Raw genomic sequence first — 27810 nt, forward strand, 5'->3', positions numbered from 1 at the left:
AAAGCTGAAAGGTCATCACAAACACCTACACACACAGGCCAGTCCCTCCACCTGCTCTTCTCTCCCCTGCTTTCAGAGGCCTTGGTCACTCCATTTCTCACCTAACCTCTCTCCAGGAATGGAAGCTTGGCATCCCAGCTTCTGGGGAGACCAGATAGCTGTGAACTGGATGTACCCCCAAGCAACTCATTCAAAGCCAAACAACACCCATGGTGTGGAAGACCAAGTGTGGGGCTCTGGAGCCAGCTCAGAGGTGAGCCCAGACTGACAGAGCCGCCCCATCTTGAGACCACTCACAAAGGTCAGAACACAGCCCCTTGGTGGGCTCTGTATCTGGGGTGGGGGGGGGGGGCGGGCGGTTGTCCTGCCTTCGTGGAGTCAACTTTCCTGACAAGAGTCTGTCAGGGAGGGCTCCACTGAGTGTTCTCATGGGGCCTGTGCTGATGGTGCTGAGTACAACGGGCAGGCAACTTTCCATCCAGAGGTGACCCAAGGTCGTGGGAAATACCAAGACTCTATGCGTGTACATCACCAGATGGTCAATATCGAAATCAGATTGATTATATTTGCAGCCAAAGATGGAGAAGCTCTATATAGTCAGCAAAAACAAGACTGGGAGCTGACTGTGCCTCAGATCATGAACTCCTTATTGCCAAATGCAGACTTAAGTTGAAGAAAGTAGGGAAAACTACCAGACCATTCAGGTATGACCTAAATCAAATCCCTTACGATTGTACAGTGGAAGTGATAAATAGATTCAAGGCATTAGATCTGATAGAGTGCCTAAAGAACTATGGATGGAGGTTTGTGACATTGTACAGGAGGCAGTGATCAAGACCATCCCCAAGAAAAAGAAATGTAAAAAGGCAAAATGGTTGTCTGAGGAGGCCTTACATATAGCTGAGAAAAGAAGAGAAGCTAAAGGCAAAGGAGAAAAGGAAAGATATTCCCATCTGAATGCAGAGTTCCAAAGAATAGCAAGGAGAGATAAGAAAGCCTTCCTCAGCAATCAATGCAAAGAAATAGAGGAAAACAATAGAATAGGAAAGACTAGAGAGCTTTTCAAGAAAATTAGAGATACCAAGGGAACATTTCATGTAAAGATGGGCACAATAAAGGACAGAAATGATATGGACCTAACAGAAGCAGAAGATATTAAGAAGAGGTGGCAAGAATACACAGAACTATACAAAAAAGAACTTCATGACCCAGATAACTATGATGGTGTGCTCACCTAGAGCCAGACATCCTGAAATGTGAAGTCAAGTGGGCCTTATGAAACATCACTATGAACAAAGCTAGTGGAGGTGATGGAGTTCCAGTTGAGCTCTTTCAAATCCTGAAAGATGATGCTGTGAAAGTGCTGCACTCAATATGCCAGCAAATTTGGGAAACTCATCAGTGGCCACAGGACTGGAAAAGGTCAGTTTTCGTTCCAGTCCCAAAGAAAGGCAAGGCCAAAGAATGTTCAAACTACTGCAAAATTGCACTCATCTCACACGCTAGTAAAGTAATGCTCAAAATTCTCCAAGCCAGGCTTCAACAGTATGTGAACCAAGAACTTCCAGAAGTTCAAGCTGGATTTAGAAAATGCAGAGAAACCAGAGATCAAATTGCCAACATCCATTGGATCATCGAAAAAGCAAGAGAGTTCCCAAAAAACATCTGCTTTACTGATTATGCCAAAATCTTTCACTGTGTGAATCACAACAAACTGTGGAAAATTCTTCAAGAGATGGGAATACCAGACCACCTTACCTGCCTCCTGAGAAATCTGTATGCAGGTCAAGAAGCAACAGTCAGAACTGGACATGGAACAGCAGACTGGTTCCAAATTGGGAAAGAAGTACATCAAGGCTGTATATTATCACCCATGCAAAATGCTGGGCTGGATGAAGCACAAGCTGGAATCAAGATTGCTGGGAGAAATAGATACTCAGATGACACCACCTTTATGGAAGAAAGCAAAGAAAACTAAAGAGCCTCTTGATGAAAGTGAAAGAGGAGAGTGAAAAAGTTGGTTTAAAGCTCAACATTCAGAAAACAAAGATCATGGCATCTGGTCCCATCACTTCATGGCAAATAGATGGCGAAACAGGAAACAATGGCAGACTTTATTTTGGGGGGGCTCCAAAATCACTGCAAATGGTGACTGCAGCCATGAAATTAAAAGACACTTGCTCATTGGAAGAAAAGCTATGATCAACCTAGACAGCATATTATAAAGCAGAGATGTTACTTTGCCAACAAAGGTCCATCTTGTCAAAGCTATGGTTTTTCCAGTAGTCATGTATGGATGTGAGAGTTGGACTATAAAGAAAGCTGAGTACTGAAGAATTGATGCTTTTGAACTCTGATGTTGGAGAAAACTCTGGAGAGTCTCTCGAACTGCAGTGAGATCCAACCAGTCTATCCTAAAGGAAATCAGTCCTGAATATTCATTGGAAGAACTGATGTTGAAGTTGAAACTCCAATACTTTGGCCATCTGATGCGAAGAACTGACTCACTAGAAGAGACCCTGATGCTAGGAAAGATTGAAGGTGGGAGGAGGAGATGACAGAGGATGAGATGGTTGGATGGCATCACTGACTCAATGGACATGAGTTTGACTAAACTCTGGGAGTTGGTGATGGACAATGAGGCCTGGCATGCTGCAGTCCACGGGGTCACAAAGAGTCGGACACGACTGAGCAGCTGAACTGAATTCAACCCAGTGTCACAGGCCTTGATCCCAACCTTCTACAGCCTGACTCTTCCTTGTGTCCCTGGCCCCAGCCCCGAAGGGCTCATGTTACAGACTGGAGGACAGAGTAGTGTGCCCAAAAAAGACAGTTTGTGGACACAAACTGTCCATTTAGAGAGTTTCTTCAGGTCATAAGCACAGAGTCACCTCATGAGAAAACCAGCCATCTGCCTCATGGTGTAGAAGAACACAGCCTTTTCCCAAGTCAGAGAGGAAAGAGTACGCCCAGGCTCAGTGCATTTACAATAAAGCAAAGAACAAACCGGTAAGAAGGGGTAGCTGGCGTGTTACTACTCACAGGAGTAGTGACAGTTACTGAACAGCTCCTGCGACCCATGAAGGAACAACTAAACCAGGCAATTGAGTGAAAGCTGGTGCCACCATGAGGAGCTCTCAGGTTTTAAAATTAGGCTTGGTGATTCCCTGGTGGCCCTATGGATTTGGAGCTTTCACTGCTGGGGTTTGATCCCTGGTTGGGGAGCCAAGATCCTACAAGCCCATGGTACAGCCAAACAAAATTTTTTTTAAATATAATTCAGCTTTAGCCAAAATCAGAAACCCGAGAAATGAGGAGAGAGGGGCATTAAGAAAATTAGTTGAACCCTGGTTCCAAATGTAACCCCCACGCACTGTTTTCTGAATGTGTTCTGATTCATGGAGAACCACAGATGGTGAATCAGCTTATTCCAGGACTGCCCGTTGTAGCCAGGGCGCATGGCCTGAATTAAAGCTGATTTATATCTGCCCCCATAAGCCCTGAAGTGTCACGTCCAGTCCTGTTGCACTGATTTCAAGTTCACTGTTACCAAGTTAAGCTCTAACATTGTTTCATCCATGGGACTTCCCTGGTGGTCCAGGTTAAGACTTCACTCCCAATGCAGGGCGCTTGGATTCAATCCCTGCTTAGGGAACTAGATCCCGTGTGCTGCAACTAAGAACTGCAGTTAAAGATGCTGCGTGGCACAGTGAAGACTGAAGCTCCCAGGTGCTGCAAAGAAGACCCGGCGCAGTGAATAAGTATTTTTAAAAAAATTTTGTCTAAAAAATAAAATCATTTCATCCATAATGTAGATTTATTCCTAGGGAGACACTGTCCTCTAGCTCAGTAAGTATCCCCTGAGATGACATTGTGTCACAGCAGAGTTCAATAAACTGATGTCCATTTATTTTCTAAAAATGTCAAAGATGGCCCCCCAAAAGTACATATTCCACATTCATACTGTTTAGTAAGGCAGGAAAGTGGATACCATTATTTTTATTCATGAAGGATAGCTAAATCAAGATAGTATTGGTGCTCAAGAGAGGAAGTTCCAGTTCTGGAAGTTTCCTTATGTGCAGCAGATACAAACGTTCTGACTTCAGCTTGTGGCCTCACCCTGGTCACGGGCTGCCTCATCCACATCCTCCGGGGAGCACAGCATTTTGTTGGGGCCCTCCGCTCCTTCAGCCTCATGGCCTGTGGGATGACAGGCATTTTGTAGGATTCTTACAGCAGGCCAGTCCTGTTCCCCCACCCACAGACTGTCCACCACAGAACAGCAGAAAGATAGACAGTGAAGCTAGGGGTCAGGGTGAACAGAGCAGCAAAGAGGTCCTAGTATGTGGGTCAGGGACTAGGGGAGAATTAGGAAAGGAAGTGACTCTGGCTGAGCATTTGTGTCAGGGCCCCAGGCTATGAGTGTCACAAGAACCCTCTGAGAAAGATGATGATTATGGGGCTATAACGGGTCTCATCATCTCTCACAGATGAGACAACCGAGGTCCAAAAGAGTAACTTTCCTGAGGTTATTCTGCTAATAAATAGCAGAGGCAGGATTCAGACCCAGGACTCTGTCTCCAGGGCCCAGAAAAAGTGCTGAGTACACGGAAAGCACACTCTGCTCCTGATGGCTGAGAAGGTGCAGCACATACATCAGAAAAGGGCAGAACACTCGCACCCCAACCAGGCTACTTCCGGGTCATCCCCACGGGAAGCTGTGCACTTACACCCAGGTGTGATCCAGGCCCAGACCCTTCAGCTCCTCATCACGGGAGGTCAGGCTCACACTCTCCCAGCTCTCCCCAGTGAGTGTTCCCCAGCCAGTTCCCTCTCCTCCTTCCTCAGAGTCATACCTACCTGTTCCAGTCACTACCCCAAACGGATGAGGAGGTCCCCTGACACACATGGTGGGCTGTCTGTGAGGGCAGGTCCCTAGAGGCAAGCTGGTCTTCCCAGTACTGCCTGCACCAGGGCGAGAGTTCCTCCCTAAACTCCATCTCACTCCCAGTTGTCCCTCAGCCAGCAGTAGGCCACACCAGGATTAAACAAGGGCCAGCAGGGTTCAGATCTCACCCTTCCCTTCCTTGCCTTCGGACCACTTATTCTTACTTGGCTGGTTGTGGATCTTGAGGAGACCATGATGAACATAAACATTTAGGGGAAGTATTTGGGTGAAAACCCCTAACATGGAGGCATACAGAGGTTATTACCGTTTCAGATCTGCAGGCAGCCCTCTCCAAAAAAGGCCACCTTCACATCCTTTGCTTTTCCCAGGATGTTCACTCCTGGCCCCTTCCACCTCACCTGAGGCTCAAACAGAGACGTGCAACTCAGCAGGGGCAGCACAGGCCTTGTTCTCCCACTCACGGAGTGGGGCGGGTCACATGTGCTCTGAGCCCCATGGGTTTCTCACCCAGATTTGGAAGGGGTACCTCCAAAAAAGCCCAGCACACTTTTCCCAAATGGGGCTGAGGGATACGAGTGGAGAAGGCAATGGCAACCCACTCCAGTACTCTTGCCTGGAAAATCCCATGGTCGGAGGGGCCTGGTGGGCTGGGCAGTCCATGGGGTCGCTAGGAGTCGGACATGACTGAGCGACTTCACTTTCACTTTTCACTTTCATGCATTGGAGAAGGAAATGGCAACCCACTCCAGTGTTCTTGCCTGGAGAATCCCAGGGATGGGGGAGCCTGGTGGGCTGCCGTCTATGGGGTTGCACAGAGTCGGACACAACTGAAGCGACTTAGCAGCAGCAGAGGGATACGAGAGCCACAGCAGCTCCAGGCAGAGGGTACTTCTGTATAACCCTCTATTTCTCGGCAACACCATCAAAGGCTTGGTGGGGCCTGCGGAGCTCAGAGGAAGTGACCAAGCGACTGTCTGGCCTCTGCCTTGGAAATTGGCTTCTGGAAAGTTAGTTACATTTTCCTGTGGTTTCCAGGGGCCAATGCAAAGTAACTTTGCAACAAGAGTTTGGCTTCAAAGTGAAATATGCAGCAAAAAATGCAATGAGATATTAAAAAGCAACACTGTTACTCTGAAAATAAAACAGCAGGACAGTTGCTAAAGTTTCCTAAGGAGCCCAGTTTTTCCTAAAGGTGGTTACCACATAGTTACTATCAGTAACCAACGCCCCCTCCCCAAACCACACACACACACACAGACACACACCATCCCCACTGGGGATTAAATACAGACCAGATCTGCCTGGATGACTTACCCAGAGGGGCGGATTCTGGAATCTGGTCTGAAAACTGAAAACCGGGGAAGAGCAGGGCCAGTTCCTGACGGGCGTCTTCTGAGTCCCAGCTTCCATGGACTGCATTAAAGGGCATTTCTGTGCCATACTGGGCCCGGAGACTAGCAGTGTCCAAAATGTACAAGAAAGAACGGTCTCATTTGAAAAGAAATGTTTTGATCTCTGGCAACACAGCTACCCATCAACAGGCAGCATTTCTGTGACGTGGCTTTCTCTGCTGGAAATGCCAGGAACGGCATCGAGGGTTATGGTAACCAGCGGTGTTCTGACCTTGTTTCATTCGTGCAGCAACCCTGTGAGGGAGACTAGGGAGACCGTCACGTCCCCAAGTTTAAATATGCATGAGTCAGGACTTCCCTGGTGGTCCCCCGCCTTGCAATGCAGGGAGTGCGGGTTTGACCCCTGATTTTGGAACTAAGATCCCACACACCATGGAGCAACTAATCCCGTGTGCCACAACTACTGAAGCCCTTGTGCTCCGGAGCCTACGTGTGGCAACTAAGACCTGATGCAGCCAAATAAATATTTTTAAAAGGGAGTAAATATGCATGAGTCATGGTGTGAGCCCAGGAGCTGTCATTTTGTAGCTGTTACTACTGGGGGCTAGGCAAGCACCCTGCTGAGGGCTTGATACAAATTGGCATAGTTAATCCCTCAAGGTTCCCTAAAATAATACTAATACTGATAAGATTTCCTTTATCTCAAACAGTGTTCCAAGTTCCCTCTTTCTCTCTCTTAATCTGAGGCAGGTCCTTTCCCGTTGTAGTTCCCATTTTCCAGATGAGGACATTAAGACAGAGGGATTAAAGCACAGATGACCCAAGACCACAAAGTTAGCAAGAGGAAGAAGAGAGATTCTAACCACAGCGCTCTAACAGCCTCCCAAGATAGGTGCTCACAACCCCATTTTATAGATGAGAGAACCGAGGCTCAGAAAACCTAAGATCTGAACTCTGGGCTCTTTCATCAGCCCCGGCTGCCCCAAACATGAATGCTCCCAGCTCCCTACAACTATAAAGTACAACTGCAGTTAGTCTCTTGCTAATGTCTTTCTTGTTGGCAGGGCCTCCCTCAGCTTCTTCAAAGGCAAGACAGTGGATTTGGCAGTGGTGGTGTCAGGCTAAACAATCACACGGAGCCAGGGAGCCGACCAAGGCAGCCTAGCGCTGTGTGCAGAACAGGGTGCTCAGACTCTAAGGGACCTCAGGACACCTTGGGTATGGAGTAGGGGGTAAGAGATCAGGGGGCTGAGTCTACACAGCCGACTCCTAGGCCCCACTCAGTCTCTGACTCAGCAGGCCTGGGTGTAGCCCTGGAATCTGTACTTCTGGGTCAGGGTTTCAGATGGCTCTGGGACCACAAACCCTCTGCTACAGAGAGAACAGTGAGGACTGGACCCACAGCAGCCTTCAGAAGAGGGCAAGAGGCAGCAAGGAGGCATCCTCTGAAGGGCTGGGGTGGGATCAGAGGGGGAGGACATCAGGGTCTCCTCAAATACATAACAAAGGGCAGGGACTCCCCAGCATATAACAAAGAGGGAGCTTCATGGCCATCAGAGTGCCTTCTGTGTTACCCACAATTGGCTGAGCCCCTAGCAGGGCTCTCAGCTTCCTCGGATGCAGGTGTTGAGATGCATGAAAGGACCATTGCTGCTGACATTACCTGTCAGGCTGCTCCCTCCTTGCCACATGAGGGTCACAGGGCCCCATGAGGGTTCGCCAGGCAGTGACCACGTCCTCGGTGCCCTCAGTCCTGGCAAGGATCAGGAGGTGGCTTGGTCCACTGCACATGTGATGTACCAGCTTCTCAAATGTGTCCTAGCACAGGGAGGGAAGGGAGTGAATCAGGCCAGGGGCCCCAGAGGCCCATCCCACCCACAGGATGGGAGAGGGTCCGTGAGCTGCCTCACCACCAGCCAGCATGCCCTGGAAGAGCCCAGGGAGGGGAAGTGGTACCCAAAGACACAGAGAACCCAGATATGAGGCTCTGAAATGACATGTTTGGGGTTGAGCATGAAATTATAAGAAGTTGGATAGCATTTAGAAGACCACACACATGGAAACCAGGGGATACAGCTGAGACTTCTTTGCAGCATCTTGCAACCTTTCCCCCTTCTTCAAGTAGCAGCACTCAAGCTTCCTTTGGGGAGCGGCCCTTCCCCGTTTCACTCAGTCCTAGTCTGGCCGACAACCACAATGCCTATCCACCCCTCCCCACACACCCTCCTCACCTGAGAGGTGGGGCCCAGGCTAGGAGACCCTGTCTCCCAGGTGGGTGGGTCAGAAGCAGAAACAGATGAAAAGTGGTTGAATCTGTCACCCAACAGGAGCACCTGAAGTGACTGCCCGTGAGGTTTTGTTTCAGAAATCCACACCCCTGCCTTGGTTCTTCTTATCCCCACACCTTCTCATGCAACTCCTTCAGCCTTCTTTCTTCAGTTCTGGGAGTCACAAAGAATCCCCCCAGTAATTCCTATTTCATTACTTAAGTTAGAGTCAAACTCTAATCTTTGGGAGCATACCAAGCAACGTCTCCCTGACGCAGCCTGTAATCATTATGCTGAGAGTAATTTCATGGCCCACTTGCTGTTCATAATCTTGTTCTTCATAATAGTCTAGTTTCTCCCAAACTAATATCAATTTACAAACATAATGTTGGAGAAAGAGAAAGAAATGCAAGCATGTTGGATACATGGAAACTGAAAAACTGACCTCTCCAGCTCTGTGTTGGTAGAAAAGTCGCATTTCTGCTTCTGTCATGGTTCTCTCTTCATTCGTTAAAATGTCAAACCCAGCTTCCTGGATCTGTAGGAGATATACACACATATATATGGTAAAGAGCCAGACATCCTGGAATGTGAAGTCCTATGGGCCTTAGAAAGCATCACGATGAACAAAGCTAGTGGAGGTGATGAAATTTCAGTTGAGCTATTTCAAATCCTAAAAGATGATGCTGTGAAAGTGCTGCATTCAATATGCCAGCAAATTTGGAAAACTCAGCAGTGGCCACAGGACTGGAAAAGGTCAGTTTTCATTCCAATCCCAAAGAAAGGCAATGCCAAAGAATGCTCAAACTACCGCACAATTGCACTCATTTCACATGCTAGCAAAGTAATGCTCAAAATTCTCCAAGTCAGGCTTCAATAGTACATGAACCATGAACTTCCAGATGTTCAAGCTGGAAAACACAGAGGAACCAGAGATCAAATTGACAACATCCATTGGATCATCGAAAAAGCAAGAGAGTTCCCCAAAAACATCTGCTTTACTGACTATGCCAAAGCTTTTGACTGTGTGGATCACAATAAACTGTGGAAAATTCCTCAAGAGATGGGAATACCAGACCACCTTACCTGCCTCCTGAGAAATCTGTATGCAGGTCAAGAAGCAACAGTCAGAACTGGACATGGAACAACAGACTGGTCCCAAATAGGAAAAGGAGTACATCAAGCTTGTATATTGTCACCCTGCTTATTTAACTTATATGCAGAGTACATCATGTGAAATGCCAGGCTGGATGAAGCACAAGCTGGAGTCAAGATTGCCGGGAGAAATATCAATAACCTCAGATATGCAGATGACACCACCCTTATGGCAGAAAGCAAAGAAGAACTAAAGAACCTCTTGATGAAAGTGAAAGAGGAGAGTGGAAAAGTTGGCTTAAAACTCAACATTCAGAAAACTAAGATCATGGCATCCAATCCCATTACTTCATGGCAAATAGACGGGGAAACAATGGAAACAGTGACAGACTTTATTTTGGGGGGCTCCAAAATCACTGCAGATGGTGACTGCAGCCATGAAATTAAACAATGCTTGCTCCTTGGAAGAAAAGCTATGACCAACCTAGACAGCATATTAAAAAGCAGAGACATTACTTTGCCAACAAAGGTGCATCTAGTCAAAGCTATTGTTTTCCCAGTAGTCATGTATGGATGTGAGAGTTGGACTATAAAGAAAGCTGAGCGCCATAGAATTGATGCTTTTGAACTGTGGTGTTGGAGAAGACTCTTGAGAATAACTTGGACTGCAAGGAGATCAAACCAGTCAATCCTAAAGAAAATCAGTCCTGAATATTCATTGGAAGGTCTGATGCTGAAGTTGAAACTCCAATACTTTGGCCACCTGATGTGAAGAACTGACTCATTTGAAAAGACCCTGATAGTGGGAAAGATTGAAGGCAAGAGGAGAAGGGGACGACAGAGGATGAGATGGTTGTATGGCATCACTGACTCAATGGACATGAGTTTGAACAAGCTTTGGGAGTTGGTAATGGACAGGGAAGCCTGGCATGCTACAGTCCATGGGGTCAAAAAGAGTTGGACATGACTGAGCAACTGAACTGAACTGAAAGCAAGCACAAATTCACATTTCAATGTGTTGAAAGTAAAAGATGATGGAAAAACAATATTAAAAGCAGCAGAGACCTTCATTCTCATCATATCCGACCTTATTTAATTTAAAAATTGTAATTTAGGACTTTCCTGGTGGTCCAGTGTTTAAGAAATCCACCTGCCAATGCATGGATACAAGTTCGATCCCTGGTCTGGGAGGGTCCCACATGGCACAGGGCAACCAAATGCATGCACCACAAGTACTGAGCCTGTGCTCCACAATAAGAGAAGCCACCCCAATGAGAAACCCATGCACGGCAACAAAGAATAGCCCCCACGTGCCACAACGAGAGAAAAGCCCTCACACAGAAACAGAGACCCAGCACAGCCAAAAATAAATATTGTGATTTACCTCATTGGAATTTTAATTAAACTCCTTAGACGCCTCTTCCCCCTAGGACATTGCTACACTATGCCCCAGCCCTGTTTTCCACCAGAGAAGACACAAGTATATTCTGTAAGGAATATGTTGTCTCTCTTGCTGCTGGGCTAGGTCTTTCCGTCATGTCCAACTCTGTGCGACCCCATGAACTGTAGCCCACCAGGCTCCTCTGTCCATGGGGATTCTCCAGGCAAGAATAATGGAGTGGGTTGCCATGCCCTCCTCCAGGGATCTTCCCAACTCAGAAGTCTCCCGTTGTCTCTCTTACCTTCATGATAATCTCATCTGTCTTCCCATGGACCACCGCGTCTGGTTTAATGATGGCCAAGGTGCAGGCCTTCTCTGATGACACTGCAACAAGCCGGGGATGGTGCTGTCAGACCCTGGACTCACAGGAGGCTCTCAGGATGCTCTCCGCAGGGACTGTGCAGCTCCACACAGCCCCCGCCTCCCTCCCCCAGCCTCTTGGCTGAGCTTCTGCTGACCTGGACTCTAGTGGATGCAGGGGTCTGGCTCCAGACCCCAACCCCAGCCTGGCTGCAAGGGACACGAACTGGGAGGGAGAGTGTGGGGAGGGAGGAGAGGATGGGAGGTGGAGAAGGAAATCAAAGACGACTCAGGAGCAAAACCCAGAAACAACCAAGTCAGCCTGGAGAGGGGACAGAGCTGGAACAGAGGCGAAGCAGGCCAGGACACTCTGGTCCCTTCCTGTCCCCACCTCATGATTCTTGGCCTCTAACTGCAATCTACTGTGTTCTCGTCTCTGGGGCATCTTTCTGACTTTCTAGCATGTGGTCAGTGGTGGCTGCCCCAGGCTCCAAGTCCACTCAGGGCTGACACGTACTACCAAACTCCTCTGTCTCTGTCCCGTTCTCCTGAGAATCAGCCGCTTTGTTGTTTGGAGCCCAGGCACCAGACAGAGCTCACTGGCCAGGCTACTGGGTGGCTGTGTCCACAGGTCAAGTAGCTGTGGTGATGAGGGAGATGCCACACGGCTGCTGTCCACTGCTCAGGCCCACAGACGCCTCGGGGGAACCCACATCTGTGCACAAACCCATCCCTGTCGGATTCCGGTTTGTATGGACTTGGCCTTGGTGAGCTCTGCACGCTGTCCACAGACTTTATCCCCCACGGCCTATTTTCTCTTTTCAACTTTCACATCAGTTGTGTTGACTCTGAAAATCTAAAAAATGTGGGCTGAAAAAGTGTGGATCATGTTAAGCAGCCAATCGGTTCATTCTTCCCTGAGCACTATTTCTAACATCCTATGAATCCTTGGACTTTAAATCCCCTTAGAAAGTGACCAGTTAAAGAGACCACACAGAGGTATAAGGTGAGAAGAGGAGAGGCCAGAGCAGGAGCCCAAGAACTCCAGTCTGAAGAGAGAGCAAAAGAAAAGAAGCCAAGGAAGGGGAGGCTGTGGACAGGCCAGAGAAAATGAGAAAGAAAATGAGAAAGGTTGAGATGCCTCAGACATCAGACAAGAAGAAGAATACTTTGGTTTTTGTGGGGTTTTTATGTGGACCATTTTTAAAGTCTTTGTTGAATTTGTTACAATATTGCTTCTGTTTTGGGCCACAAGGAATGTGGGATCTTAGGGCTTCCCAGGTGACGCTGGTGGTAAAGAACACGCCTGCCAGCACAGGAGACATGAGAGATGCGGGTTCAACCCCTGGGTTTGGAAGATTCCCTGGAGGAGGCAGCCCACTCCACTCTTCTTGCGTGAAGAGTCTCATGGACAGAGGAGCCCGGCGAGCTACAGTCCATAAGGTCACAAAGATTTGGACATGACAGAAGTGACTTAGCACATGTGGGATCTTAGTTCCCCAACCAGGGACTGAACTCATCCCCCTTGCATTAGAAGGTGAAACCTTCACCACTGGACCACCAGGGAAGTCTCAAGAAGAGGGTTTTGAGTAGGAAGACACTGTGGACGGCAGCCAAGCCTGCAGCAGGATACCATAAGCTCTGACTGGTAACTGCCTGCTGGATTTGGCCCCAGGAAGGTCACTGGAGCCCTGGGAGCAGCAGAGGGGCAGTGACAGAGGAGAGGGCGGCCCAAGGAGTGTGGACCAGGAAGCTGAGCTGGGAGGAGTGGAAGGCTAAGGGCAAGGGCAGGCGTTGTGTAGTTTCCTAAGTGGAGAGATTGGATTTAGGAGAAAATAATGGGAAAGAGAAGAAGAGATAATCCATAAACGAGACAACGAATGTTTCCTGTGGAAGCCAAATCGCTGACTTCTCTTTCACACTTGAAGTTTCTTGCTCTCCTAAACTGCACCACATCGCTTATTAGAATCCATTTCAGACAGTCCTTGTTATCGACACATAAATAGCAGTTTTTCTCGTTCAGGCAGTAATCAGAACTTCCTCCTCTCTCCTATTTGGCTCCTGAGCCACATCCTGGTTTCCTCTGGTGGCTCAGGGACCATCAGGAGCCACCTTGCCAGGAACAACTTCTCTAACTTCTAGCTTCTCTTCCCACTGCCAGGTCAAGATGTTCACACAGTAAAGGCTCAGGAAGAACAGTGATTGCTCAGGAGTGTAAAATCCATGAGTTGATACTTGGGGACTAAGAGGAAGAAGGTACAAGGCTGTGGGGAGGGGAGGGGTTCAGTACAGCTGACTTTCTCACATTTGAGAAAAATGGTTAAAGAAACTCAAGTTCTTAACTCAAAAAAGGACTAAGGAAACCCTAGCACCTCATTTACCTTATTAGTATCATTCCCCTCCACTTTATTAAGAAAGCCTTTCCTGATGCTCAGTAATTGTCATGAAAGTCACACTTGTTATAGTTGAACATGATCAGAAAGACACTCAAGATGCCATTAAAGCAGAGGGAGATTAACACAGTATGTTTGAAGTCAGGTGATTGGAGATTAAATGTTTTATGGGTTATTTCCCCAGAATTCAGATTATTCAGTAAACTTACTACTCATATATTTTTTTAAAAAACACATCAAGTCCGAGTCTGCACTGCCTTTTGCTTGCTTGTTGGTTCTGTACTCACCCAGGTCCTCATCATCACCATTGTTCTTTTCATGAGAAAAGCATTCATCTTCATCAGAAAGAGCTTCATCTTTAATCTAGTACAAATTGGTCATGGACAGAAAGTAGATAGCTGATTAAAATTCCACAAAGACCTTCAACAACCAACAGAAGCCAAGTAAAGGTTCCAAATGCAGAGCAAAAGAAGAGGGTCAAGATTATCAGTCTTGGAAACTTTTCAAGGTCCTTTTGAGTAACTGGACGGTAGTAGAGGGTGAGAGCAATTGAACACAAGGAAATCCACGCTGATCTTCAGGTTTAGAGCCTGCCTGTTTCCATGAGCATCAAGTAGAAACTAAGGAAGAAGAAAGATGAAATAGAGAGTTGACAAGCAGACAAAGAACTGAAATACAAATAGATAGAAAGCAACTGGCTACACTATGTGGGGAAGTAGTAAAGACAGATCATTTATCTGTGGAGGAGGCACAAGTGTTTTCTTTCTTGGGGAAAATTTGCCAGTTTTCTGGGGGGAAATGTATGATTTGATTCCAATCCATTCTATGAGAACAGTGCTTTGCTCTTTGGAATTGAGTGTGAAAACTTGAACACTGGACACTGCACAGCATTAAGGCTCCTGTGGCAGCCGCTCAGAGCACCAGGAAATACTTCTTTCTAACTAAGGGGTGTCAGTTTTCAAAGGCTGCTGATTCTTTATGAAAAACTCACAGCCCGTGTTATCCTGAAAATGTTGTACCTAAATCACAAGTAGTGCTTTCTGATCCTATTTCTCAAAGTAATGACCCCTTTCTAGTTAAAGAAATGAACCCCCTGGGGTCACAAATAAAACCCAGGAATGAAAGGGGAGGGCAGGTCACCAGGAGAGATGTCCCCCTGAGGCTGACTCCTCCAACCCACTCCTGGATCCATAACTTCATTTTCATTTCTGAATTCACTGTCAGGGTTACAGAAGCCCCTGTTGGGAGATGAAGTGGGGATGAGCGAGAAATAGATGAGACACTGAAGTGTTCTGGATGAAGAGGATGACTTCCTCAAAGACTTCCCAGTGGGCCTTGCACCTCCCCTGAGGTGGGCATTTACTGAAGCTTTTCAGGAACAGGGAGGACACTGGCGGGGCAGGGGAGGGACCTGCTGGCCTGGCCACTTACCACCCTCCGTTCTCTGCCTTCAGCCAGCACCCTCTTTTCTGCCTCCAGCTGCTCGCGGATGGTTTTCTCCAGCAGTGGGGCATTCGCTCCTCTTACCACCGCCACCAGCTCTCCTCCCTGGAACACAGCACAGAGGTCCTACTCAGATCACATAACAGCAACCTCTTTCAAGAGCTAGCGAGTGTCCAAGGGCTTTGGGAGTGTGCCCAAGGTCAAGGTCCATGGACCCCACGCCCACGGCTTCCAGTCACTTCTCTGCCCCCTACCCCATGCCCCCCTCCTTCAAAACTTCCTTCAGGGCAGCGGGGAGTTAGGTGGGGGAGGACCAGGGCCATAGGTTGTGAGTCACTAAGTGTGGCCTCTCTGTGGCTCCTTCATCCAACAAGTATCAACTGAGCACTTACTATGCCCAACACCAAGACAGAGGCACAGAACATAAACCCAAAACATGGAAAGACACAGACACCGCCCTCAGTGAGTGGGTGTGGAGTGGGGAGGGAGATGGTGGTGTCAGAGAAACAACTACAACAGGATAAGCCCATTGCATTAATAGGGGTGCTTGGGATCTGGGGCAAGAATCAATTCCCAACCCATCTGGGGTGATCAGGGAGAACCTCACAGTGGAGGTGCTGTTTGCAGTGAACTGGAGGTTCCCATCTTTGATTCTTCAGAAGTCTCCATGCCCGTCACTCACAGACCATCATATACACTGGGTCCTCCTTCTGTGTCCATCCCACCCTCAGGGGACCTCCACTGCGTGACGACAGTGACCAGCTGCCACATGTCCCCACATGGCCATTATAACTGACGCTTTAATCCGCGTGCTCCAGGCTCAGGCAAGCAAACCACTGCGGTAATGATGCCTTTTCTGCCACTGAGCTCTGATGCCATGTGGCTGGGGGCATGTCCATCTCAGCATCTCCCACTCCCCCTCCCTCCCCCACCAGGTTCCATCAAATAACTTCAATCTCCCTCCTGAAGGCCAAAGCTCAAATGATGTTTCACCAGAAGCTTCCAACTTGTGAGACTTGCTGCCGAGGGCAGGAGCCCGAAGGTTTCCAAGCTAAACAACCCCAGCCCTGGTGAGCAGACCCCAGTTTCCCTGACTGTGTGACGGAGCACTGTACTGAGTCAGGAGGAGAAAATCAACCCGTTGTCTTCAGGGCCTGGCAGGTGACCTAAAGCCAAGAGCCAGATGTGAGATGGTGGGCCCTCGGGGGCTGGGAGCCCCGCGTGATGTCACAGCTGAAGGCAACCAGGTAGTCTTGCAAATGCTGAACCACTGGTTGTCATCCATCGACCTTCTCATTTCCAACTTTATGTCAGCATATCTTCATATTTAATGATGAAGCAAAGGTAAATACAGGAGCGTTCATGTTGTGGAGCATTCATGTTCCCTCTATGGAGCACAGTGGGATTCGCCAAACTCTGTGCTGGGAGTGAGACTTCAGTCAAGAGTGCTCATGAGCTAGAAGGTGCACAGGTGTCTGAGGGGATCGTCCTCTGTCCCGAGTCCAGTGCTCAGGAGGCCTGCAGCCCAGAGTGATTCCTCAGGGTTCTGCCCGCGAGCAGTGCCGTGATTGAGGGCATTGGTCCTCGGCCAAACAATAAAGTCAGGAGAAGCCAGCACCTCTTGCTGGGAATAGTGTGGGCTCTTGGTGAGAGGCGTCCTTCTGAACACTCAGGGGTGCAGCCGTGGGACCATCCCCGACTGAAAAGGTACTCACGGCATAAAACAGAAAGGTCGGCTCGCACTTCCCTCGGTATCTTTCGAGCACATCAAGACAGTCTGCCTCTGCCTAAAGGAGAGACAGATGGTCAGCAGGCTGATGGGACAGCCGCATGGGACACACATTTCACATACGCATCTCACACACACACACACCCTTCATCCCCCACATCACATACCACATACGCACACACAGACACCACAAATACACATACCCCTCATCCCACACAACACACACACACCACACCCCCTCACATCCCACACACACCACACACACACCTCATCCCCATACCACATACACACACACAGACACCACAAACACACATACCCCTCATCACACACAACACACACACACCACACCCCCTCACACACCACACACACACACACCACACCCCTTCACACACCACACACACATACACACCACACCCCCTCACATACCACACACACACCACACCCCCTCACACACCATACACACACACCCCACACCCCCCTCACATACCACACACACACATATACCCCTTATCCCCATACAACATACACAGACACACAACTATACCTCATCCCCACACCACATACCACATACACACACAACACACTCACCACACACAGACATCACATACACACATACCCCTCATCCCACACAACACACACACACCACACACCCTCACATACCACACACACACACACACACACACACCACACACAGACATCACATACATACATACTCCTCAACCTGCAAAACACACACACACACACCACATCCCCCCTACATACGACACACATACACTTCATCCCCATCCCACGCACACACACACACTACACCACACCACAGCCCCCAATACTAAACACCATATACCACATACACACACAGCATACACATCCATTACACGTAACACACACCACACAACGTGCACACACACGTTATACACCCACACACACCATACCCCACACATACATTACACACCACACCACACACAGTACACATAACACACAGATCACATCACACACGTTGCACATAAGTCACATACTATACTACAGACATAGATTACACATAACACACACCATACACACATCACATATATACATTACACAGAACACACACACTACATAACACACATATGTTACACACCACACACACCACATACATACATGACACATCTCACACACACACATGAGTGATGCCCTCCCCAGGTGGAGCCCTGGCTTTTCTCTCTCATGCTGCTCCTTCTAATGTCTTTTCATCAGAACCTTAACAAGTGTCCTGTCAACATACGGGTAAAAAGTGTTGCCAGTGTAGTTTTTTGAGGAATAAAATAAGGAGGAAATGACAGCTTCTCCTGCTCCGGATCAAGGGAGCTCCTCCGCTACCATCCCACGTCTGCTCCTAGTGGCTGGGACACGGGAGGGTCCTTGAGCTCTGCCTCCAGGTCGGATAAAGCCCGCCATTCAGGCCCCTCCTGCTCTCCTCCAGTGAAGCCTCACAACCGGCTCCCCGGAGAAGGGCAAGCCCCGGAAGCCCCGCTTCTCCAGAGTTCTCCAGAGTTATCGCGAGCGAGCGTCGCTCCCGTGTGTACTGGCTGAGCCTCACCCCTGGCAGCTCATCCCGCGTCTCCTACGCGCGTCTCCGGAAGTGATTCCCATCTCCATCCACTGACCCAAGGAAACTTTTGCTGAAAGTCCCCTTTAAGGAGTAAGGATAGAGATCTTAAACCCTGTGCTCTGGAAGTGAGACTCCAGGCTTCACGGTGTCCAGGAGACAAGAAGGAGGAGCACTGGCCTCAGAGTGGCCAAGCAGTCCCTGTTCCAGAGCCAGGGGTGGCCGAGGCCACCGGGACTGCGGGAGGCGGGGAAGGCAGGAAACCTCCTCCCCCGAGAAACTGGCATCAGCAGAAACTCCACAATGAATACTCTCTCCATGATCTGCAAAAGGCCCCTCAGGCTTCCTGTTCCTGTTTTTCAGTGTTTAAGTTTTTTTTGCAACCGTTGTTCGACATTCTGCTGAGAGAGGATCTTACTGATGCAAAATGCAGAAGGTCTGGGCCAACCTCCACCCTCATCTTCTGGAAGAGGCTCACCACGGGCTTGCAGGGGCCACACCAGCCTTGGTAGACGTCAACAACTGCGGGGAACCAAGAAACCGGAGCGCCCGGCCACGTCAGGCAAAATTGATACCAGCACATTCCCACCCGCTCCGATGGCCATCTTTATTTGCTATGGTGGTTTAGTGGTTTAGTCGTTAAGTCATGTCCAACTCTTGCGACCTCATGGACCGTAGCCCTCCAGGCTCCTCTGTCTATGGGATTTCCCAGGCAAGAATAATGGAGTGGGTTGCCATTTCCTTCTCCTGGGTATATTCCCAACCTAGGGATTGAACACAGGTCTCTTATATTGCAGACAGATTCTTTACCAACTGAGCTACAAGGGAAGCCCCATTTGCTGGTTAAGAGGATTTATTCTCCCAGCAGAGCACGAGCGAGAGTGGAAACACAGCGTTCCCTTATGAACTCAGTGTTCCAAATTCTAAACTCAATGAAGTGAGTAGAGTGAAAACCACTTACTTAACATGCATCCTTTACCACAAGGAATTTTCAGGCCTAGCACAGAGAGGCCCTCTGTAACTATTTGAATTGGACTGAAAGTATCTTTTTTGAAAGGAATAGTAGGTGACCTGTCAGCATACAATCAACTCTTAGCTAATAAACACAGCATTACCCTTTCCTCCTGACAAGTTAAAAGCCACTTGCTTTGGGTAAAGGGGAATTTTACCTACTCTATCAAATCAACATTGTTCTCCCAGAAAGTGAACCTAAGAGAGACCTAGGTGGAAACTGGGGAGCCTGTTTCTGCCTTGGTCCTGGTCTCTGGAGTGTGGCAGGAACTGGATACGAGGGACCCTCTTGTCTGATGGCACTAGACCTCGAGGCCTGCAAGAAGCTAAGCAACAAAGCCAACACGTGTGCAGCAGACACACACAGGACCCACTCAGCCCAATCAGACACCACGAGTAAGTGCTAGATGGTGACGTCCTGATGGTCACATTGTAGAGAAAGGATGTCTTCATGAAGACCTCAGCAGTCAGAGTTCATGCCTGATCCACACAGCAGGGCATTTCTGTTCAGCAGCAGGAGTGCATAGTCATGGGGAGGGAGTGTGGACACTGCTTATAAACTCTCAGCTCTGCCAGTTTTAATAGCATGCGATTTGTGATTTTACTTTTTGAAGGTTCACATTTCAATTTTTCACATCGTATGAGAACATTTATTAATAAAACATGGTATAAATTATCTTTTTTTCCTTTTTTTTTTGGCTGTGCCATATGGCTTATGGGATCTTAATTCCCTGACCAGAGGTTGAACCCAGGTCCTTGGCAGTGAAAGCACCGAGTTCTAGCCACTGGACTGCCAAGGAATTACCTAAATTATCATGACTGAAGTTAGCATAGACTGGCAGCACTAACACTGTACCGTAAGAATTAGGAAGAGGATACCCAGTGGAGGGGTGACTTGCATTGGACACTGTGGAAATGCCAGGTTTGGATGGGCAGAGAGGGAGCCCATGGTGGGAAGCATGGTAGGGGTGTACAGGGGCCACTGGGGTTGGGCTGTGGGAAGTGGTGACAGAGACCACTGGACAAGCAAAGAATGCAGGTTTGAGGAGCTCCATCCTGATTTACTAGGCAATGAGGACTCACAGTAGGTTTTTAGAAAGGAGAGTTAGTATTTACTAAGCCATCTGCACTTGGCTTATCTCTCCAAAAAATCCAGCAACATTGGTATTTTTATCCTACCATAGAAATAGAAAAGAGATAACCAACCCAAGGTAAAACAAAATAAAAATTCTCAAGGAGTAGAACCAAGTTTCAGACTGAGGTTTGTCTGATGCCATAGTTCATGCTTTTTCAAGGACTCTAGGAATGAAGATGCACAATTTCAAGAGTATGAGTCAGTTCAGCCAAGCTACATAGTTTTGCAGAGATAGAATCAGACTGGGTTTGGGAGGGATCGGGAAGCCAGACACAGGGGTGGCAGTGTCAAGGGAGGGATGGAAGGAATGGAAGAATCCCTGAGACTTTGAAAAGGAAGTGGAAAGACTAGGGGGGTGACAGTCCTGCAGGTGTGAAGAAGACCCACCATTGAGCCCAGCAGAGAAAAAGAACCGAGTGAAGACAGGGAGAGAGTGTTTGGGGAGGGAGGAAAGTGCACTAGATTCTAGATGTTCTGCGTTTCCAGTACCAACCAGAGAGTCTAAGCCAAATGGTCCCAAAGGCAGTTAGACTCCAGCAGTGGCAAGAGAGAGGGATTTGGTCCTTAGCATCCAGGCAGAGGTGGATGAAGCTCTGGGCTTCCTTAAGGACAACAGCTTCACAGTTGAGCAATTTCAGTAGACCCCAGTAATGGGAGAGAAAGGCATTTGGGTCGTACTGGGAAAAAGTCCTGGAAGACTCAGACGACCCTGTATCCAAGCCCACTAAGGAGAACAGTTTCAAGCTCTGGCAGGTTAAAAAAAAAACAACTGGGACACAGTTAGCTACCAGTCTCTATGCAGGGTTTCCACTGATAGGTCAGCCCAGTCATTTGTACCAACTTTCCATCTCCTCTTGCAGTCCCTGGCTCTCCGAGGAGTGGTGGGGACAAAGGCACACTTGCCATGGTTAAGGGGGAGAAGGGACTGGGGACTGGGGACTGGGGAGAAACTATATGAAGAGATTGAATGGCAGGAAGCAAACAGAGAAGGAAGGGAAGAAATGGCAGAGAAATGAAAAGGGAGGGGTGTGTGTGTGTGTGTGTGTGCAAACCTGAAAAGACTTTTGCATGTTTGAAGGCAGATGCAAGTGAGCCAACCAGAGTTCCAAGATGGTGGTTGACTTTGGGCACAAATCTCTGCTGGCTCTAGAAAGATTCATGTCTTCCTGAGACTGCCTGATGAACGAGGCAGATGAGCCCCTGCTGCCTCCAGTCTACATGATTCCCTCGTGTTGCGCTTAGTGCTGGGCTCAACAATTCCACGCTCCATAGATGGCAGCTATGATCACATAGGGTGCCTGGAACATGGCAAATCCTCACAACACGATGAGTTTGTACTTTTCTTATTTATAAGTAGTAAGAAACTCACTTTCTTATGAGTTTGTTATTAAAGATACAGAAGTTTTACCCAGGAGCCGTGTTCTGATTGCACAGACAAACCATATGGACAAAATAGTTAAGACCTGGCACCATCAACAAAGCTTTGTAGCCCCTCAAGTAATAGGGTATGGCCAGACTCACACTCCATCCTGGATCAATGCGACCGCATTTATTAAGTACCCACTCAGCCCAGGCCTGGACACGTGTGCTCCAGATAGAGATGAAAAGACATTGGCCCTGTGTCTAGAGGCTGGGTGCAGGCACGGAATGCCCAACCACATAGGGGCCACACAAGGCTGGCTGTGTGCTGGAAGGTTGAGACAGAGTCCCACCCCAGATGCCCTAGAGACACCAGGTAGAAGTGACCACACAGAAGTTCAGGAAAGATTTCATTCAAGGAGGCTGCTTTAGAGCTGCCTGAGAAGGAGAAAGATTTCTACAGTCTGTTGGGGTCCATGATAGTCCAGGTAGTAGGAACAACACGGATACCAGTGAGGAAGTGGGGAAACTAGTGGCATGTGCTGGAAGGCTAGAGGCCAGGACACACCCCAGAGTACAGTGGGTGACAGGGCTGCAGAGACAAATTGAGTCTTGAGAGAGGCCTGGAGGAGGGGGATTTGAGTGCTAAAGGCAGCGAAGGAGAGAGATGAGAGCAGATACAAGTTGACAGAGCAGGTGCATTGATAGAGAGAACTGACCAGACACAAAAATAGAGCCCTTCTAGAAGAAAAGAAGTGGAGAAAGGAAGAGTGGGGAGCAGCTGTGACGGGCATCCTCTAAGATGCTGTCAGTGGGCCCTGTCTCCCAGGATTCACACCTTTGTGTGGGCCTCTGCCCTTGAGTGCAGGCTGGACCCAGAGCTTCTAACAAATAAAGAGGACAAACGCGATGGGATGTTACTTTTGAGATTAGGTTACATGAAGACTGTGACTTTCATCTACCTCTCTTGTGTACTTGCTCACTCGCTCTTTTCCTCTCTCCCTGAACCCGCTTTGGGTGGAAGGGCTGGGGGGAAGAAGCTACCATGTTGTGAGTAGCCTTATGGAGAAACTGATGGCAAGAAATGGATGTCTCTGGCCAACAGCCAGTAAGGACCTATATCGTGCCAATGGTCACAGGAATGGACTTGGAAATGACCTTTGAAGATCTGCCAAAGCCACATGACCAAGTTTGGAAGTAAGTTAAACTCTAAGTTGAGCCTTGACATTCTTGGTCTGACTCCTTAGCTGCAGCCTGGTGAGAGACCCCAAGCCAAAGGCACCCACTTAAGCAACCCCTGGATTCTGGGTCCACAGAAACTGTGGGATAATAAATGTTGAGTGCTGTAGACTGCTAAGTTTTAGGGTAAATTGTTACTCAGCAATAGATATTGATACAAGGAGGGTAGGGGACCAGGAGGCTGTGCTGTTTCCTAGTGACTGTGCAGCCCCTGGTTCCACTCTCTTGGGCTTCCTGGCTCTCATTCCAGCCCTCGAGTTCCAAGAGATCCCCTATTCCTTTCAATACCTTCCCCTTTTGTGCCTCAAGTAATTTTAACACCAAATATGCCCTGAGCATGACAATCAGCTCTAAAACAAGGGAACCCTGCTATCCGGCAGTACTGACTAGTTTCCTGAATTGGACTAACAGATGTTGAAATCATATATGTACATATTCACAAAAGAATTACCTTCTTTTTTATTTATGAAGCTCAAGGTTATAGGGAAATGATACTGTTTGCAGGTTTTCTCTCCGTGGTTCAATATGTCATTTAGGAATTTTGAAAAGAATGGGTCTAAAAAATCATCTTAAATTACCAGTTAGTCCTTTGGAACTGAGCATCTCCTCCCAAAGTTCTTGGGTGCTGACGTTGACCTAGCATCAGAGAGGAACAGACGCTGTATTACTGCGGGTGCCCATGGGGAGGAAATTTGGTGCGTTTGCTCTAGGTTATCTACTAATATCTATCAGTCAGGTCTCTCTCTTCCCTCTCCGTCTCTTTCTCAATGAAATACTTACAAATACAGCTCAAGCTGCCCTCTTTGCCCAGTCTTCTTTTCTCCTCTCTCTCCTCCTGCCTCCAACCCCAAGAATAACCACTATCCTAAGAAAAATCTCATTTTAAAAATTGTTGGGACTTCCTTGGTGGTCCAATAGTTAAGAATTCGCCTTCCACTACAGGAGACATGGCTTTGATCCCTGGTCAGGAAACTAAGATCCCACATGCCTCAGAGCAATTAAGCCCAGGCAGCACAACTAGAGAAGCCCATGTGAGGCAACCGCTGAGACCGTGAGCTCTAGAAGCCATGCTCTGTAATTGGAGAGGCCTCCCATGGGCAGCAACTAGAGAAACCCTGCATGCCACAACGAAGACCCAGCGCAGCCAAAAATTAAAAAAAAATTTTTTTAATTAAAAAATCATTTTTACTTGTTACTTTGCCAAAACTATTATAAAATTGTTTTATGTACATAAATAGGCATAAACAGTATTATATTGAAGATCTCCTTTTGCAATTTGTGTTTTTACTCAACATTAAATTTTGACATTTATCTGAACTCATGTACAGGGAGGTACTAATTTGTTTTTGCTTTTTTGTCTTTTTATACATTGTATGGAGGTATGAATTATATATGGTGAGACATACAGAACTAAACTGTTACACAGGAGTGAGTTTTAACAAATGCATGTACCCAGGTAACCACACTTCTATCACAATGCAGAACATTCCTCTCCCCAGAAAGTTCCCTCTGGTCTCCTCCCGCTCACTCCCTACTCCTCTCCCCAGGTAAACACTAACCTGCTTTCTGCCATAACAAATTAATTTTACTGATTCTAAAACTTCATATAAGTGAAATAGTACAGCATGTCTTTTTTTGTGCTGGTCTCTTTTGCTCAGCGTATTTGGGGTGTTCATCTGTGTAATTGTATCTCAGTAGTTTGTTCACTTTTATTCCTGAGCACGTTCCATTGTATGACAACATCACATTCTGCGTGATGGATGATTTGGGGCTCTTATAAATAAAGACTTAGGAACATTGTTGTTAAATCTTTTGCATTCACCCTTTCATTTGTCTTCAGTAAGTAAATACCTAGGAGTTATATTGCTGGGATATTGGGTCAACTGAGGAACCCTAAATAGTCTTACCTAAGGAGAGGACAGGGTTCCTGGTTGGCAGACCCTAGAACACTGTTTTCAAGGAGTTGACCTGGTAGAGAAGCAATGCTTACACATAGGCCTCCGTGCATAGCGACCCCCCACTCCCTGCCTCAGCAAAAGGGAGCACTTCCTTTGAGCACCACAATGAACTCAGAGCTCTGGGGAATATGCATGAAAAAAACTGATAACAAATGTTATTACTCTCCAAGGGAATATCAGACATAGACACACGAAGAGACAATCATATGGAGCAAAACGCTTAGAGCCGCAAGCCTGGACATATCTAAAGGAGTCTCATCACCACAGTGCTGCCAGGTATGTATCATCCCTCCTGTTTACACAAAGAACAAGGAGGCTCAGAGAGGTTGAGGACATTGTTCACAGCAATAATTGATAGGACCAGGTGCTTAGAATTGATTTACAGACACAGAAAAAGTCTCATAACTCTAGAGTACTAAAATCTCCGTGTTGGAAGGCCCTTAGGGATAATTCACCCAACATGCTCCTTCCACAGATGGGTAAGCTCCAGCCCAGAGCAGTTATGTGATTTATCCGAAGTCCCAAAACAGTCAAGAACCGCATCAAATCTTTGACTTCCAGACCAAAACTCTTCCCTTCCCTGCCCATCCAGCCCCCTGCACACTATCCTTAGCCTGATACTGCTTTCTTCTTTTTTTAAAAATCACATGCAAATTCACATGTAAAGTGCTGATGCCACAGAGAACAATAAAGGAGAAATCAGATGCCTGAAGACCACTGCCCATCTACTGAGAGGTGCCTAGAGCCTGACCATGAAAAAATTTTAAAGTTTACTTTAAAAGGCACCCACGTTACATTATGATATTAAAGCCTTCCATCCCACATCCATCCGCTTCCATGCCTGCTTTTTTTTTTTTTAACCATCACTTTAGAATTAACCACTACTTATTGTCCAGGGCCAGGACAATAAGTAGTTATTGTCTTATTAATTCACTTGTCACAGGTGCAAACAAAGTAAAACACTCTATAAGGAAAGCATAGTGCATAAAATATCAAAACATTCTTTGAATAAGCAAATGATTTCAAGAAGGCAGTGATGGGAGAAGTGGGTCTTCAGAAAGGGCACAGTTACAGACATATGCCCAGACTCTAAGAACTTATATTCTCTCAGCAAGTCATAATTATACCTCAACAAAATATATGTCAGATCGAATTATACTGATTCATATTTTCTTGCTATTTTTTGTTTTAATTCATGTTTCAGTTTCATGGTTGCATAAGCATTATACACATAAGCAGCTTTTATCCAAGTTTGTGATTATATGTTTATATTTGCATGCATGCTAAGTTGCTTCAGTAGTGTCCGACTCTGTGCAATCCTAGGGACTGTAGCCCGCCAAGCTCCTGTGTCCATGGGATTCTCCAGGCAAGAATACTGGAGTGGGTTGCCATGCCCTCCTCATGTTTATATTTAAGTGCACACACAAAAAATTGTCATCATTAGAGGTCAAGATAAGCTTTTATTCCTTTAAGGCAGAAGGGTACAATATTCAAATTTGTGAACATTGTTATATGCCACATTTTAATAGTACATTTTAATTTTAATTTTTTGCTCACACTGTGCGGCTTATGAGATCTTAGTTTCCACACCAGGGATAGAACCTGTACCCCCTGCAGTGGAAGCACAGAGTCTTGACCACTGGACCACCAGGGAAGTCATTTTTATACTGCACTTTCCATTGCAGACCATCCTCCCGGCCCCCTATTCCACCCCAATCAAATGCTGGAAGCCAGCTTCGCCTTGAGACTTACCTGCAGGGCAATTTCCTTTTTCTTGCTGCCCATGGCTCTACAAAGAAGACAGAAGCTCTGTTATTGAAGGTTCCGGCCATTCTGGCCGCAACCTCACGACAAAACATTGAGTAGATCTGCAAGCCTAGAGCCTCCTTCAGATAAAGCGCCCACCTCCCCAACTCCGCTCCTTCAAGTTAATTATGAATGGCAGCAAATAAACGCAGTGATCCAAAGTGAACACCCCACGGAGAAAGCTGAGCTTAAGCCCGAGGGCTCTTCGCTCGCCAGAAGGTTTTCTGTGGACATGCGGAGTCCCTTCCCCACCGGGAGCTGGAGGAAGGGCGCGCGCAGGGGCCCGAGTAGGAGCGCCGGGCCACGCAGCCCATGAGGCCCCGAAATGCCTGCCAAGGAATTTGGACGGAAAAAGCCTACAGAACCCTGCCATCCCTTCTGTTCCCATTTATTCATGGGAAACTGAGCCCCTGCAAACAGGTACCCGGTCCTCAACCTGCAGCGAGAGTTTCCCACACAGTTTGCTGCGACCCAGCCACGGTCGTCATGGCAACACTGCGCGGGCGGGGTGGGGGGAGTACTAAGGCGGCCAAGAAATGAATCCGAGTACACATAAGCCACGCCCACTCTGGGCTAGCGCAAAGGCAGGAGGGTGTCCCGCCTCTTGCTGTCAGGACTGGACTGTAGAAACACTCATTGGCTGAAGAGTTTGTCCTCTTTGGGTCTTTTGCACCCACCAAGCACAGATCTGGTGCATTACGTACTGTAGAGCTACATCCTCCATTCCTGCATCCCTTCTGTCCCACCAGGACTGGCATGCAGCTTTTCTATTGCTACTGAATACATAC

At 47.6% G+C, this 27810-nt stretch overlaps 1 protein-coding gene across 8 annotated transcripts; it reads right to left on the reverse strand.

Moving 5' to 3' along the window:
- Positions 1-3795: 3795 nt before the first annotated feature.
- NME9 (NME/NM23 family member 9) lies at positions 3796-27517 on the reverse strand. 8 transcript variants are annotated; one of them, XM_086361431.1, is made up of 12 exons: positions 27447-27517; positions 26969-27005; positions 23837-23894; positions 18933-19036; positions 16916-16987; positions 15189-15305; positions 14045-14120; positions 11306-11388; positions 8974-9066; positions 7925-8079; positions 6224-6363; positions 3796-4200 (listed from the first exon to the last, which is right to left on the reverse strand). In XM_086361431.1, exons 2-12 carry the CDS (start codon positions 26999-27001, stop codon positions 4103-4105), a joined length of 1029 nt encoding a protein of 342 aa, XP_086217557.1. In that variant the 5' UTR covers positions 27002-27005; positions 27447-27517; the 3' UTR covers positions 3796-4102. The 8 variants fall into 8 exon arrangements, 7 of the variants coding, with proteins under 7 accessions (XP_086217557.1, XP_086217332.1, XP_086217187.1 ...); XM_086361206.1 differs by having other exon boundaries at positions 18993-19036; positions 27459-27513; XM_086361061.1 differs by having other exon boundaries at positions 27459-27513.
- Between the last annotated feature and the right edge of the window lie 293 nt (positions 27518-27810).

Source organism: Bos grunniens, chromosome 1 (assembly GCF_055505025.1).
Source record: "Bos grunniens cultivar Pamir isolate PY7600 chromosome 1, Bosgru_T2T1.0, whole genome shotgun sequence".
NCBI classification, from domain to species: Eukaryota; Metazoa; Chordata; class Mammalia; order Artiodactyla; family Bovidae; genus Bos; species Bos grunniens.